We start from the raw sequence: 16,909 nt of genomic DNA, 5'->3' as shown, positions 1-16,909 counted from the left end.
CAGGTCTTTTCTCACCATTTCGTAATGGCTGCAACCAGTTGTGCTACCATTTAATAACCAAAGTAAGCTTCAGTTTTACTACACTTTGTTGGAAGTGAGTGCTGCACTGAGCTGCTTCCTTAATCTGACAATGTAGGCAAGGAAAGCCATTTTCAATTATGGGACTTTGATGGGTCTTTAATTATCCTCAGTGATGTCAACCTTGGGATCAGTGGTAGTGCCTTCACCTCTGAGTCAGAAGGAAGTGAGTTCAAACCCCACTCCACAGCCTTGAGCACATTATCTAGGCTGGCACTTCAGTGCGGTGCTGAGAAAGTGCTGCACTGTTGGAGGTGCTGTCTCTTGGATAAGATGTTAAACCGAGGCGCTGTCTGTCCTCTTGGATGGATGTAACAGATCCTACGGTACTATTTGAAGAGGAGCAGGGGAGTTCTCCCGCATCCTGGCCAACATTTAACCCTTAACCAACATCAATAAAATTATCTGGTCATTTATTTTATTGCTGTTTGTGGGACCTTGCTGGGCACTAATTGGCTGTCACATTTGCCTACATTACAACAGTGACTGTACTTCAAAATGATTTATTGACTGTAAAGCACTTTGGGACATCCTGAGGTTGTGAAAGGAGCTGTATAAATGCAAGTTCCTTCTCCCTTTCTCTTGTTCTTTTCTTTGATTTTCTTTTCTTTCTTTCACTGAGCTGGGTAAATTGGCTGTCATGTCCACCTAAACAGACTGGGCCGAGGTTGAACCTGTAGCCATCTTGAAATGAAGGGTTCATTCTCTCACCAAGCAATGCATTTAGAACTTAGTCACCGTCAGAGCTATGCATTTGGGACTTTGCACCACTCCAGTGAGCAGCTCAGGTAAAAATTGGTGAAACTGGACTGTAGGGAGTAGCTAAGTTTGATTAATGGCTGAAATGATGATTTGATACCAACAATTGGTTAGTAGAGACACCATCATATTTCATATAAAGTAATATTTGTATTAAAGGATTTGACACGTGACTTTTTTTAAAGGACTATTTCTTTTTGTGGTGAGTTTCCATATACCTAGCAGTCTATTCTGTTCACTAAAATAGAACTTCCTTGTAGTGTTTTTGAACATTATATTTGTTCTCAGTCACGTAATAAAAGTCTCTCACAAGTTCTGGAAATGAAACATAGGACTGTTTCCTGCTGTACTGAATTTGTTAGGAAACAAAACTGCTGACTATAAATGCTCATTTAAAGGGTTCAGTCAGAGCTGAATGTGTTCTCTCGATTCCGAATGTGTATCCCCATGAGCAGTAGTGCAGCAGATTGTAATTGCCCTTTTGTGTGTAAGCTATCAAGAATTTCATACACCTTGAAAATGGGCTCACTCCAGATGGAAGGATCAAGTAACTTTGCTGGGAAGGAGGGAAAGATTTCCAAGATTCCAACTTGGGTCATGCATTTGATGTCCTTCTGCGCCACCCGGAAAAATCTCATTAGCATAGGCTTATTAGAATCATACAGCACAGAAGGAGGCCATTCGGCCCATTGTACCTGTGCTGGCTCTTTGAAAGAGCTGTCCAATTAGTTCCACTACCCTGCTCTTTCTCCATAGCCCTGCAAATTTTTCCTTTTCGAGTATGTATCCAATTCCCTTTTGAAAGTTGTTATTGAATCTGCTTCCACCGCCCTTTCAGGCAGTGCATTCCAGATCGTAACCTGGTGAAGCTACAACTCAGGACTGCATGCATGCTAAACAGCAGAAGCAACATGCTATAGACAGAGCTAAGCGATTCCAACGGATCAGATCAAAGCTCTGCAGTCCTGCCACATCCAGTCGTGAATGGTGGTGGACAATTAAACAACTAACGGGAGGAGGAGGCTCTGTAAACATCCCCATCCTCAATGATGGCGGAGTCCAGCACGTGAGTGCAAAAGACAAGGCTGAAGCGTTTGCAACCATCTTCAGCCAGAAGTGCTGAGTGGATGATCCATCTCGGCCTCCTCCCGATATCCCCACCATCACAGCAGCCAGTCTTCAGCCAATTCGATTCACTCCACGTGTTATCAAGAAACGGTTGAGTGCACTGGATACAGTAAAGGCTATGGAGCCCGACAATATCCCGGCTGTAGTACTGAAGACTTATGCTCCAGAACTAGCTGCGCCTCTAGCCAAGCTGTTCCAGTACAGCTACAACATTGGCATCTACCCGACAATGTGGAAAATTGCCCGGCTATGTCCTGTCCACGAAAAGCAGGACAAATCAATACCGGCCAATTACCACCCCATCAGTCTACTCTCAATCATCAGCAGAGTGATGGAAGGTTTCGTCGACAGTGCTATCAAGCGGCACTTACTCACCAATAACCTGCTCACCGATGCTGAGTTTGGGTTCAGCCAGGACCACTCGGCTCCAGACCTCGTTACAGCCTTGGTCCAAACATGGACAAAATAGCTGAATTCCAGAGGTGAGGTGAGAGTGACTGCCCTTGACATCAAGGCAGCATTTGACTGAGTGTAGCACCAAGGAGTCCTAGTAAAATTGAAGTCAATGGGAATCGGGGAAAATTCTCCAGTGGCTGGAGTCATACCTAGCACAAAGGAAGATGGGAGCGGTTGTTGCAGGCCAATCATCACAGCCCCAGGACATTTCTGCAGGAGTTCCTCAGGGCAGTGTCCTAGGCCCAACCATCTTCATCTGCTTCATCAATGACCTTCCCTCCATCATAAGGTCAGAAATGGGGATGTTCGCTGATAATTGCACAGTGTTCAGTTCCATTCGTAATCCCTCAAATAACGAAGCAGTCCGAGCCCGCATGCAGCAAGAACTGGACAACATCCAGGCTTGGGCTCATAAGTGGCAAGTAACATTCGCGCCAGACGAGTGTCAGGCAATGACCGTCTCCAACAAGAGAGAGTCTAACCACCTCCCCTTGACGTTCAACGGCATTACCATCGCTGAATCCCCCACCATCAACATCCTGGGGGTCACCATTGACCAGAAACTTAACTGGACCAGCCATATAAATACTGTGGCTACAAGAGCAGGTCAGAGGCTGGGTATTCTGCGGCGAGTGACTCACCTCCTGACTCCTCAAAGCCTTTCCACCATCTCCAAGGCACAAGTTAGGAGTGTAATATTCTCCACTTGCCTGGATGAGTGCAGCTCCAACAACACTCAAGAAGTACAACACCATCCAGGACAAAGCAGCCTGCTTGATTGGCACCCCATCCACCATCCTAAACATTCACTCCCTTCACCACCGACGCACAGTGGCTGCAGTGTGTACCATCCACAGGATGCACTGCAGCAACTTGCCTAGGCTTCTTCAACAGCACCTCACAAACCCGCGACCTCTACCACCTGGAAGGACAAGAGCAGCAGGTACATGGGAACAACACCACCTGCACGTTCCCCTCCAAGTCACACATCATCCCGACTTGGAAATATATCGCCGTTCCTTCATCGTCGCTGGGTCAAAATCCTGGAACTCCCTTCCTAACAGCACTGTGGGGGAACCTTCACCACATGGACTGCAGCGGTTCAAGAAGGCGGCTCACCACCTTCTCAAGGGCAATTAGGGATGGGCAATAAATGCCGGCCTCGCCAGCGACGCCCACATCCCATTAACGAATAAAAAAAACAACTCGCTGTGTAACAAAATTTCTCCTCTTTTCCCCTCTGTTTCTTTTGCTAATTATTTTAAACCTATGTTCTCTGGTTACTGACCCTCCTGCCACTGGAAACAGTTTCTCCTTATTTACTCTTATCAAAATGCATCATAATTTTGAACACCTCTATTAAATCTCCCAATTACCTTCTCTGCTCCAAGGTGAACAATCCCAGCTTCTCTAGTCTCTCTACATAATTCACCTGACGAAGGAGAAAGCCTCCGAAAGCTTGTGATTTTCAAATAAAATTGTTGGACTATAACCTGGTGTTGTAAGATTCTTTACATAATAATTGAAGTCTCTCATCCCTCATATGATTGTAGTAGATGTCCTTGTTCACTTGATTCTCCCCTTTACTAGTGTACTATGGGTATGTCATGGGAGGATATAATTGATAGAAAATAAGAATTAAATAACCTTTGGAACTAGAGTGCTAGTCTTCCCCTGATGGCTCATTGGGTAAATGCAGTTCCTGGTATGCTGCTGAGCTGCATAGTCTTGTAATGTCTTGGTTTCAACTATTGATTTGCACTGAGTTAATTGATCTCAGCTGAGGTCACAGTGAGGCACCACAGTTCACTTCACTGTCCCAGGCGCTAAAGAAAGGTTGGGGAGGAATCAGCTAGAATTTCGGCTTCTCATGTTGGAAAAAGCAAATCTGTGGATATCAGATGAAGATATACATGATGAGACCCTGCTGTGATGTCTCTCTTGGTTGAAATAACTCCTCTCTCTCCTAACCCCCAGCCACAAACATGGAAGCTCTGTTTTCTGCTCTACGTCCTGTTCACTCATCACCCCATGTGCTCGCTGACCTACATTGGCTTCTGGTCCGGCAATGCCTTGATTTTAAAATTCTCATCCTTGTTTTCAAATCCCTCCAAGGCCTTGATCTTCCTTATCTCTGTAACCTCTTCCAACCCTACAACCCTCAGATCTCTGCGTTCCTCCAATTCTGGCCTCTTGTTCATTCACGATTTTCTTCACTGCAACATTGGCGGCTGTGCCTTCAGCTGCCAAGTCCCTAAGCTCTGGAATTCCCTCCCTAAACCTCTCTGCCTTTCTACCCCTCTCTCCTCCTTTAAGATGCTCTTTAAAACCTACCTATTTGACCAAGCTTTTGGTCACTTGTCCTAATATTTCCATATGTGGCTCAGTCATATTTTGTCTGATAACACTCCTAAGAAGCACCTTGGGACATTTTACTACGTTGAAGGCGCTATATAAATGCAAGTTGCTGTTGTTGCTCAATGCTGCTGCGCAATTGTCTGTCTGGTATTGGGAACTCGCTGTTTGGTACAGTTACATGCCTGAACCCAGTCCTACGGCTCCACGATGCAGCATGTTAGTACCCTACCTAATGGTAGCACACTACTGCCTACAATCCATCGATCTGCTGCCCCACCCTTCCCATAAGTGCTGTACTGAAAAATAAATAAAGTTGACGCAAAATAGAAGCCGTTGATACTTAGTATCAAGTGTCATTAGTTAAGTGTCATTTAGGAAGTAAAGAGTCTGAATCTGTTGCCTTTGTGAGTATCTCTTATCTGAATGCTTTGTGTGTGTGTGGGTCAGATTTTCTGGTAAATGAGCTCCCATGTTTCCTTGATTAAAATACTGTGGTTCTATAGACCATGTTTATTGAACAAATATTTGGAAATTTCCACTGACATTTTGAAATTTGTGTGTGTTAGTATGTAGACACCACAATCACAGAGAGATCCCACGATGTCGTGACAGTTTTCTTCTAACTAATCACTTGTTTTTACAAAATGTCTGTCTGTGTTTATAGGAACTGAGATGGATTAATTTTGTTTTAAAGCTGCATATCTAACTTTTTAAAAATAAGGCGTATTTAAAATGCTTTGAGAGAGTAAAGCATAAAAGATAGTTACATTTTATTTCTGGGATTATACCTGGCCAGTTAATTACTGATTATCTAAGTCATAGCTGCCATCTTGAATTCAGACAGGAAGTAATCAAATGCAAATAAACCTCAATAATCTACACTCCAGTGATCCATAGAATTTTTGCAGGGCAAAGCCTTGCGCATATATTCAGAACACATATATTCAGAACCTCTCTGGCCACAGGGGATGTGCCAGAGGACTGGAGAACCGCTAATGTAGTACCATTATTCAAGAAGGGGAGTAGGGAAAAACCGGGGAACTACAGGCCAGTGAGCCTAACATCAGTGGTAGGAAAATTATTGGAAAAAATTCTGAAGGACAAAATTAGTCTCCACTTGGAGAAGCAAGGATTAATCAGGGATAGTCAACATGGCTTTGTCAAGGGAAGATCATGTCTGACTAATTTGATTGAATTTTTTGAGGGGGTGACTCGGCGTGTGGATGAGGGTAACGCAGTGGATGTGGTATACATGGATTTCAGTAAGGCCTTTGATAAAGTCCCCCACAGGAGACTGGTCAAGAAGGTACGAGCCCATGGAATCCAGGGTGCCTTGGCACTTTGGATACAAAACTGGCTTAGTGGCAGAAGGCAGAGGGTGATGGTCGAAGGTTGTTTTTGTGACTGGAAGCCTGTGGCCATTGGGGTACCACAGGGATCGGTGCTGGGTCCCTTGCTGTTTGTGGTCTACATTAATGACTTGGATATGAATGTATAAGGTATGATCAGTAAGTTCGCTGATGATACAAAAATTGGTAGGGTGGTAAATAGCGAGGAGGATAGCCTCAGTCTGCAGGACGATATAGATGGGTTGGTCAGATGGGCGGAACAGTGGCAAATGGAATTTAACCCGGAAAAGTGCGAGGTGATGCACTTTGGAGGGACTAACAAGGCAAGGGAATACACAATGAATGGGAGGACCCTAGGCAAGACAGAGGGTCAGAGGGATCTTGGTGTGCAAGTTCACAGATCCCTGAAGGCGGCGGAACAGGTAGATAAGGTGGTAAAGAAGGCATATGGGATACTTGCCTTTATTAGCCGAGGCATAGAATATAAGAGCAAGGAGGTTATGATGGAGCTGTATAAAACACTGGTTAGGCCACAGCTGGAGTACTGTGTGCCGTTCTGGTCGCCACACTACAGGAAGGATGTGATCGCTTTGGAGAGGGTGCAGAGGAGATTCACCAGGATGTTACCAGGGCTGGAGCGCTTCAGCTATGAAGAGAGACTGGGAAGATTGGGTTTGTTATCCTTGGAGCAGAGGAGGCTGAGGGGGGACATGATTGAGGTGTACAAAATTATGAGGGGCACAGATAGGATGGATACTAAGGAGCTTTTTCCCTTCGTTGAGGGTTCTATAACAAGGGGACATAGATTCAAGGTAAAAGGCGGGCGGTTTAGAGGGGATTTGAGAAAGAACTTTTTCACCCAGAGGGTGGTTGGAGTCTGGAACTCATTGCCTGAAAGGGTTGTGGAGGCAGGAACCCTCATAACATTCAAGAAGCATTTGGATGAGCACTTGAAATGCCATAGCATACAAGGCTACGGACCAAATGCTGGAATATGGGATTAGAGTAGACAGGGCTTGATGGCCGGCGCGGACACGATGGGCCGAAGGGCCTCTATCCGTGCTGTATAACTCTATGACTCTATGTTGTCACACTGCACAATCAACTAGCACTAATCTCCTCCTGTCTGATATAAATCAACCTCATATCCCAAGAAAGATTACATTCACTTTATTTGTATTGTAGTTACCTTCATTCATGTACATAGCATATTGGCGGATACTGTGCAAGACCTAAAATTTGGGGACGTTTTACTACATTAAAGGCGCTATACAAATGCAAGTTGTTGTTTATTGTTCCATTCAAAATCGACACTTTGAGGGAATGCTGCTTGGCAAATGTTGGCACTTTAAACAGTTAAGCTATTCAGCTAAAACTATGCAGCATACCAGATCAGAACATTGGTAAGCTACCTGCTGTGTGTGTGCCTATCTACTCTGCCTATTAAGATAATGGGCTTGAGAGTTATCTGGAGCCAAGTGAGAAGAAACCCATCTTCCCAATTATTTTTCATTAGGTATGTTTTTTGGTTCCTGACCAATAATATTGTTTTATTGATTTTTTTTTCTCTCTATCTAACACTGCATGTGCGCACGTGAGTGAAAGATATGTGCGGGAGAGACGGAGCATGCAAATCTATCATCCTTCTGCTTTTTCCCAAGTCCAAACACGTCTTAAAGGAAAATTTCAATGCCAAAACAGTGCACATCAGCTGTTTCTCTTCTGCAGACATATTAATAATCCATCATTAATCCTTTAATACCCTGATGAACATGTTTTTTTTCCATGTTTGTGTACCCGGGGAATAATTATAATTACACTGGAGCCATTGCAGGGCCTTGTAGGGAAATAAGGCAACAGGCGTTGGAGGCTGCTTCATGCACTAATTGTTTAAAGCTGTTTGTTTGCAAAGTTAATGTCCCTCCTAGGTAAAATATTTTTTCACCCTGCAGCTGATTCCACAGCTCCAAAATACTTGTAGTGTTTCCATTTTCTCTTTCATGCTTACTCAACCCCCCTCAGCTAATTTTTCTTTTTCATAGCTTGTTGCCATTTGATCTCTCTGCATTTTGTTTTTGCTCTTTTTTTTTGTGTGGACCAAACATTAAGACTGTGGTTCAGCACATAACCCACAGGAAAGAATGTCCTGTTTTCATTTTTTGACTTTGGAAATATTTATATCATGATTTGATTACAGAGTTACAGTTGTAATTCCATTAACACACTTCCTGCCCCTAAACTGCATCTTCGTGCGACTAATGGACCAGAGTGGGTGGGTGGCGGACTGAGGGAGAGAGAACTGGCAGACACTTGAAGCGCTGGCATATGTGTTGATGAAAGTCCTTCTTTGTTCTGAATTCTTTTTTTTTCTCTCTACTTTTATTCACAGGTCTTCACAAAATTGATAATTTTGCTGAAAAAAGGCCACTCCTTGGTGTGTGCAAAAGTACAGGATCAGCAGGGTGAGAGGAAACACGTTTGCCAAAAATGTAAACCAGATGCAGCATGGTGGGGGTGGGGGGCGGCAGTGGGTTGGGGGGGGGGGGGGAAAGTGAGGAAAGAATCTGCCTTCTCCAGCAGCACTGTCTGCACTTTACTTTGGAGCACAAAATATACATGACACTGATGCCGACTGCTAGTGAGGGCAGTAGTGCTAAAATATCTGCCCTAGTGGTTAGTAAGATGTGCCAATGCCTGAAGCTAGATGCTGCATTCCAGAATTCACATGAGTAAACATTTAAGCATTGTTGCAAGTGCAACACAAGTCAGTGTTTCATTTTATTTTGTACTCCTTTCAAGCTACTTTTGTTGATTAGCACTTTATTTAAGCATTAATGTCTATCTTGAATAATTTCACGATCGACAGGAGGAGGTTCTCAGGAAGTCACTGCGAGTTCTAGTTGGACTTGTTTTTGTTTAATTGTTCATTTAAATTGTAAACCAAATGCTGAGCTTTTCATGTCACCTTCCCATTACAAGATTAGTTAATTTTCATTATATTTCAGTCACAGTACTATAGATGTCACTTGTATGTGGTTTTAACTAGCCATTCTAATGTGACTGAATAAACTCTGTCATTCAAGTGAAGCAAAGTTATGTTGGTATTATAAAATTAGTTAAAGGCCTGCCCTGTTTTATTACTCATTGATGACTATAATTCTCTAATGAAAATGCCTTTTTATTATATGTGTGCAGGTATTGCATCTTCATCATAACCAAACCAATTGCTGTGCGTTACTAATAAGATGTGTGTTGTATCGGCTGTTTTGTAACGTAACCTGGGAAACAATGTCAAAAGGTTAGGAATCAGTGGAACTAGGTGGACTGCCCAGGACAGGACAGTTTGGAAAGTCTTCATCTCCTAGTGTTCATGGCCAGGCGTTCCACAGCATCTTGCAGACCTAGAGGGGTGGTCAGTGTGGCTGCCGCTGTTTTCGCCAGGATGCCGGAGACAACCTGACTTTCTGTGAGGGTTCGGCTGTTCCTGCATGACCTCGTAGATCATGAAATGATTGGTGTGGAAAGGGACGTTTGTGGTCAGCTGGTTGTTGTAACTCCGGTAAAAGACACTGTTTGCTTCCACTTTCTGGAAGTTGGCCTATAGGCTAAAACTGACCTTAATGGCCTATTTTCACCTCCGCTATGATCAGTTAACTCAGTAGACGAGAAATCAAACCTGAGACTGTCCTGGCCGGTAAGACTCAGTTATTCATTAAATAAACTTGCTGTCCAAATTGGGCGCGCCTAAGATTACATTTCTAGCTGTTGGAGAACTGTAGATCTGCCTTGCTCATGTATTGGATTACCAAGTCTGCTTCAGAGGATCAACTTGGTTCATATTCCATTTTCCCATCGGCAGACATGTCATCTTGGACTCAACGTGATGCCAATTCTCCTTCTTGAACATTGTTATAGCTGGTTCAAGGAGTGAGTGGGAAGTAAGTTAGTATATTGGAATTCTGGCCTTGCATCAGGTATGCTGGTGCCAGTGCCAGATGTATGCACATTGCAGATACCATGCTTATACAGAATCCCATTTTCTACAATAGAATTTCAGTCATTTTAGCACAAACGTTTTTAATAAACATTTCAGTAGTGTGCACAGTTATGCTGAACTTTGATTATCTTAACATTGTGGTTTTTTTTTGGCAATTGTGTTGAACATACTGTTAGTATTTCCAATATGTGGCAATACTAACAGCACTGACAAATTAAATACATTGGAAAAAGATGCTTTTGCAATGGTTCCTGTGCACAATTAACATCATTGAAACCACACACACAAACACACACCCTTTGAGTGCCGAGTCTTTTTTGTCTTACACCTGATTTCTTTGCTAGAAAATTATATTTCTATATTTCTATTGGTTTCCTAAGAATAAGCATTGTCAAGTCAAAATGGAGAGATGTATCGAACCTACAAGGGTCAAGCTACTGGACAGCGTTCTTGTCCTTTATACCATCAAGGAGAAGTTGGAAGGGTGTATGTTCTAAATGAGAGCACTTTATTTATAAAAGCCTTCACTGTCTTAGGCATTAGAGCTCTTATAATGACTGGTTCTGTATGCGTATAGGTGCAGATAAGTGTTCAGTTCAGGCAGATTATGCTGTTGTAGTAGGATTCTATCTCTAAGTTGCATTGCCTTGCTAGAGATGGACTATTATCAGATTGGACTGGATTGAAGTTTATGTTTGCATGCTGTGAATAATTTACAATCTTGATTTAACTCTTCTACAAGAAACTTCCTGAATGTTGCCAATGTGTCGATGGCTCTTCCACATCCACTAGTCTTCTGCGTTATGAGTTTCAAGAAACAACTCAACAATCAGTAGGCAATATTGTAAATTGGGAAAGAAGATAAGCAATGTATTTTCACTCATAGAAGCTTCTTCAGTTTAGAACCTCTTCCCTCTGGAAAAATAATGAATTCTGTCTCCTCCACGGATCAGCATTGACCGAAATAACTAACAGGACAACCAATGCTAACTCATGGGAATCCTTCTTAATAATAGACTGAAATCCTAGATGAAATTATTCAAAAGGCGTTGAAATGTACGATTTGTGTATCTGTTCTATCTGAAATTGTGGCTTTGAGTTGTGAAAGGAGACAAAGGGAGGGCAGTGTGCAATCAGAAGAAGGACCTCCATCGGATGTTCCAGATATGTCTAGTCTGCCTGTATTTGAAGATGCAAAGAGAAAACTAATGTAGATGGCAAATTCTAATAAGAACCAATTGGTTCTTCCACAATGGTGCATTGATCTTACAAGCAACCGTGACTTGGCAGGACCAGCACAGTCTTGTGATGAGGCCCATTAAGGATCAATGGGTCACGTGTGAGCAACAAGATTAATTGGAGGGATTAAGTCAGTGCTGAGGGGAGACCAGCTGCTTCCCCAAAGGAAAGTTGGAGGGAGAGTCATCTCCATGTCACTTGCACAGTTCCAAGCTGCCAATTCAGAGCAGCATTGTCACAAGCACTAGGTACATGGCTCTTAGAAAGAGGAAGGGAAATAACTAGACACAGAGGGAATTGGATGTAGCAAAGTGTAAATGTTAATCAACAATGTTGCGCATTTATATAGTGCCTTTAATGCTATAAAATGTCCCAAGGTGCTTCAAAGGAGCGGGCATGAGCCACGTAAGGAGATTTTAGGACAGGTGACCAAAAGCTTGGTCAAAGTGATAGATTTTAAGGAGCGTCTTAAAGGAGGTAGAGAGGCAGAGAGGTTTCGGAGGGAATTCCAGAGCTTAGAGCCTCAGCAGCTGCAGGCACGGCCGCCAATGGTGGAGTGATGAAAATCGGGGATGCGCAAGAGGCCAGAATTGGAAGAATGCAGAGGTCCTGGAGGTTTGTAGGGCTGGAGGAGGTGACAGAGATAGGGAGGGGTAAGGCCGTGGAGAGATTTGAACACAAGGATGAGAATTTTAAATTCGAGGCGTTGCCGGACCGGGAGCCAATACTCTAAAGAGCTGGCTGACAAACTGAATGCGTTTCAATATTTTATGCCAAATCTTTTTGGTATTTTGCATCACCAAGAATGTCACCTGGTCTGAATTATAGACAAAAAGGCTAGATGTTTCTGCTTCTGTGCTTGCCAGCCTGTGATTTTTCTCCAGCAAAAAAGTCAGGTGGCAGTTAATCAAAGACTGACCAGAACAGGGAGATCACCGATCTCTCTTCATATGTCTGGCAAGGTCCACAATTCTTGTAGATAGGGGTTTATTTATTCATGCCGAACACCTGCACCGTGGGTACCAATTTAACAATAACCTAGTGGTTATGGCACTGGACTAGGAATCCAGAAGTCGTGAGTTCAAATTGAATTCAATATATCTGGCAATGACTATGAAACCCCAACTGGTTCGCTAATGTCCTTCAGGGAAGGGAACCTGCCACTCCCACCCGATTTGGCCTACACATGCCTCCAGTCCCACACTATGTGGTTGACTCATAATGCCTTCTGAAGTTGGCTAGCAAGCCTCTCAGTTGATGACAACCAGTACAAAACAGAACAATAAGAGAAATATTGGATAGCCCTATACACAACGACCCAGGTCGACAGTTCAGGACAAGACTCAGGCAATCCATGCCCAGGTGACTCCCCCCCTCACCAACATTTGAGGGCTGGTACCCAAGTTGGGAGAGCTGTCTCACAACCTAGTCAAACAACTGCCTGACACTGTCATACTTGCAGAGTCATATCTGTCAGGCAATATCCCAGACTTCTACGTCATCATCCCCAAATATGTCCTGTCCCACAGGCAGGAGAAACCCTCTGAGAACACGCTAATATACAGAAACCCTTCGAGAGCGCACTAATATACAGAAACCATCTAAGGGCACACTACTATACATTCGAGTGGGCATAGCCCTAGGAGTCCTCAACATTGACACCAAACCCCATGAAGCCTGGTGGTTTTAGGTGAGACAAGGCCAAGAAAACTTCCTGCTGATTGCCATGCACTGCTTTCCTCACTGGTGAAAGCCACTTATCGGAAACACTGAAGGAAGCAAGTATTGGTAGGTAGGAGTGACCTTGTGAAGACAAAATCCCATCTTCATAGTGAGGACATCCTCCATTGTGTAGCACCCCAAAATTTGGCATCCATGAAGCGCCAAGGGTCATCAGTAGCAGCAGAGTTATATACCACCATAATCTGTAGCCTCATGGCCTGGCATACCCTTCATTTTTGATCACCATCAAGGCAGGAGACCAACCCTATTTCAATGCAGAGATTAGAAGGACAAGCCAGGAGCAGCACCAGGCGTGCCTTAGAATGAGGCACCAACCTAGTGAAGCTACAGTACAGGGCTAGCTGCACGCTTAGCACCAAAAATAGAACTAAGCAGTCCCACAACCAATGGATCAGAGCATACCTCTCTAGCCCTACTACATATGTTCGAGGATAGTGGTGGACAATAAGTTTCTAACAGCTGGATGAAGCTCCATGAGCATCTCCATCCTCAACCATGGCAAGGCCCAGCACGTGAGTGCAAGGTAGAAGAAGTGTTTGCAAGAATCTTCAGTCAAAAGGCCGAGTGGACGATTCTACTCAGCATTCTTCTTGTGTCCCCACCATCATAGATGCCAACGTCCAGCCAGTTCGGTGCCCTCCACGTGACGTAAAAAAGCGGCTGAGTGCACTGAACCCAGCAAAGGCTATGGGCCTGGACAACGTCCCAGCTCTAGTGCTGAACTAGCTGCTCCCCTAGCCAAGCTGTTCCAGTGCAGCATTTACCCAACAATATGAAAAGTTGCCCATATATATCCTATCCACAAAAAGCGAAACAAATATAAACCAGCAACATACTGCCCTTTCAGCTTCCTCCCAATCATCAGAAAAGTGATGGAAGAAGTCATTGTGCCATCAAACAACACCTACTCACCAATAATCTGTTTGCCCTCACTAAGTTTGTGTTTCACCAGAAACATTTGGCTCCAGACCTTGTCACATGGACATGTGAGCTAAGTACAAGAGGAAGGAAAGAAAGATTTGCATTGGCATAAAGCCTTTCACGACCTCAGGTTGCCGCAAAGCGCTTCACCAACTAATGAAATACTTTTGAAGTACACTGTTGTAATGTAGGAAATGCGGTTGTCAATTTAAGCACAGAAAGCTCCCACAAACAGCAATGAAATAAATGACTAGATCATGTATTTTAGGTGTTGATTAAGGACTAAATGTTGACCAGGACACCGGGAGAACTCCCCTACTCTTCTTCGAATAGTGCGTTGGGATCTTTTATGTCCATCTGAGAGAGCAGACAGGCCTCGGTTTGACGGCACCTCCGACAGTGCAGCGCTCCCTTAGTACTACACAGAAGAGAGGTGAGAGTAACTGCCCTCAACGTCAAGGCAGCATTCGACCAATCATAACACCAAGGAGACCTAGTAAAACTGAGGTCAAAGGAAAACCCTTCTGTGGCTGGAGTCATACCTGCCATACAGGATGATGGTTCTAGTTGTCGGAGACTGATCATCACAGCCCTTGGACATAGCTGCCAGAGTTCCTGACGGTAGTGTCCTTGGCCCGGCCATATTCAGCTGCTTCATCTGTGGCTTTCCCTCTGTCATAACTTCAGGAGTAATGCTGTTCACTGACAATTCCATAGTGTTCACTCCATTCACAACTCCCCGAATAATTGAGCAACCCATGCCAGTCTACAGCAGGACCTGGAAAATATCTGGGCTTGAGTTGATAAGTGACAGGTAATATTTACGCCACGTAAATGTTAGGCAGTGATCATCTCCAACCAGAAACTGTGGCTGCAAATGCAGAGAGTGGGTAGTCTGTGACAAGTGGCTCACTTCTTGACCCCTCAAAGCCTCTCCGTCATCCAGAAGACTCAAGTCAGGAATGTGATGGAATATTCACCACTCGCCTAGATAGGTGCAGCTGCAACAACACTCAAGAAGCTCAATACTATTCATGACAAAACAGTCAGTTTCATCGGCTGCTTTCCTACTGAGCTTAATTTCCACCTCCTGCACCACTGGTGTACTGTGGCTGCAGTACGTACTATCTACACAATACGTACAGCAATTCACAAGCTTACTTATGAGGACCTCCCAACCCCACAACCTCCACCACTGAGAAGGATAAGAGCAGAAACTTCATGGGAACACCATCACCTGCATGTTCCCCTACAAATCACACACAATTCTGCCTTGGACACATACCACTGTTCCTTCATTATCGCTGGGTCAAAGTCCTGGAATTCTCTACCTACACCATCATGAGAGCACTATCATCATTAAAAGGACTGCAACGGTACAAAGATAATGCCCACCACACCTTAACAGGGCAGTAAATGTGGCCTTGCCAGTGTGGCCTACATCCTGAGAACAAAATTAAAGGAAAAAAGCTGGGCAGAATGAATTCCATAGAACAATTAGGCAATCTGCTTCGCCAGATTACCGCCCATACGGTGAACACGAAAATCTATTTCTAAGATATTCTCTGTTGTTGTCCATAGATTTGTCATGCAACACAGGAAATTAGAGGAACACTTATTTTTTTCTTTAAGAGACTGTTCCGAATTGATCTCCCTAGTCATCGACCCACAAGAACAGACCCTCACGCAATCAACTTGAGTTAGTTTTCTTCTGTTTTCGGTATCCGTGACATTGCGTGGTCTCCAGCATTAGTGAAAAGTAAGCTGTGCAAATGGACTGTGTCGCAGCTATTTTGCTTTGTAAAAGTTCAGTGTCTTTCCGGTGTCTGGAGAGCTTTTGGTTGCTGGTTTTAAAATCTACTTCAGCTGCAGGAAATCTATCCCTGATGGTCACGGCAGATGTCTCCTGTGCCTCCCACTGGACCACAACTTTTTGAGAATCCTGACAGTATTTTCATGGAAGGTCAAAGAAACAAAATACTTTTAAGAGACCCAACTGCTATTAGAGAAGCCAACGTACTGAATCATAATGTGTGTACACTAAGAATCACAAATTTAACAAGAATAACAAATCAGAACCCATCCCTTCTTGACCACAATGCAAAGCAGGCTTGCAGATCTCACCCAAGTTTCAGGGTACAGATCAGCCTTTTTGCAGCTGTGTCCTCATCAGTGACGACAGTTGGGAAGCTTAGTGCAAACAAATAAAAATACTCTGAGGCAAAAGCCAAACATTATGAACTTTCAGGTTCTGGTAGCTGGAAGGTGTCAGATGTGATTATTCTGTGGCACCCCAATGTACCAGGTCCTGATGTCTTGTATGAGTGTTCGGCTTGCAGTCAGAGGTTTTGGTCTTAGTGTGAATGTCATTATGTACAACTTGCCCTTGTTTAAGTTCGGAGTTGTGGACACTTGTAATATTGGTTAACCTTGATATCCCTCCTATGTTGTGACGCTATGCCCTTCTATGGGAAGGGTCAAACGCCATCATTGGGCTTGTTGGGATCTACTACTTGGAATAGCAACGGCAGACCTAACTGCTTGTAGTGTACTGTTTCTATTTACCAGAGTGAGCTCCAGTGCTTTGTCAATGTTAGGGGAAAAGTTTAACTGTGGGGTAAGTTGGTAGCAAGTATGAGCAGGTCACAATGGAGCTTAATCTGATGCAAAAGAGTTGTTTGTTAAGATGTGGCACCAAATTCTGTTGCGTTACTAATTAAATTCCATAGTTCAAATGTTCAAAATCCTGAATATTCCTTAGATTGACCAATTTTCATGGGTCCAGTTGAAGAACCGTACTGGATGATGCCATCTATTGAATGGATAATATGAGAAGCATTACTAAGGTTGTTGGTAATATTCATGGCCTCCTTCTGTGCTG

The 16,909-nt window shown here is 43.8% G+C and overlaps 1 protein-coding gene across 7 annotated transcripts in view; it reads left to right on the top strand.

The window, feature by feature from the left end:
- Positions 1-16,909, top strand: part of bcas3 (BCAS3 microtubule associated cell migration factor) — a 666,368-nt gene that overhangs the window by 63,797 nt on the left and 585,662 nt on the right. For all 7 annotated transcript variants that reach the window (XR_010968541.1, XR_010968542.1, XM_068008504.1 and 4 more), the window contains exon 7: positions 8,518-8,590. Coding sequence is in view for 5 of the 7 variants with exons in the window: in XM_068008504.1 (XP_067864605.1) it covers positions 8,518-8,590 (73 nt within the window). In the remaining 2 variants the exon portion in view is untranslated. The remainder of the gene's footprint in view (positions 1-8,517; positions 8,591-16,909) is intronic.

This window comes from Heptranchias perlo, chromosome 28 (assembly GCF_035084215.1).
Source record: "Heptranchias perlo isolate sHepPer1 chromosome 28, sHepPer1.hap1, whole genome shotgun sequence".
In the NCBI taxonomy this organism is placed as follows: Eukaryota; Metazoa; Chordata; class Chondrichthyes; order Hexanchiformes; family Hexanchidae; genus Heptranchias; species Heptranchias perlo.
The sequence above is the reverse complement of the archived record's forward strand: the minus strand, read 5'-3'. Positions and strand labels throughout refer to the sequence as shown.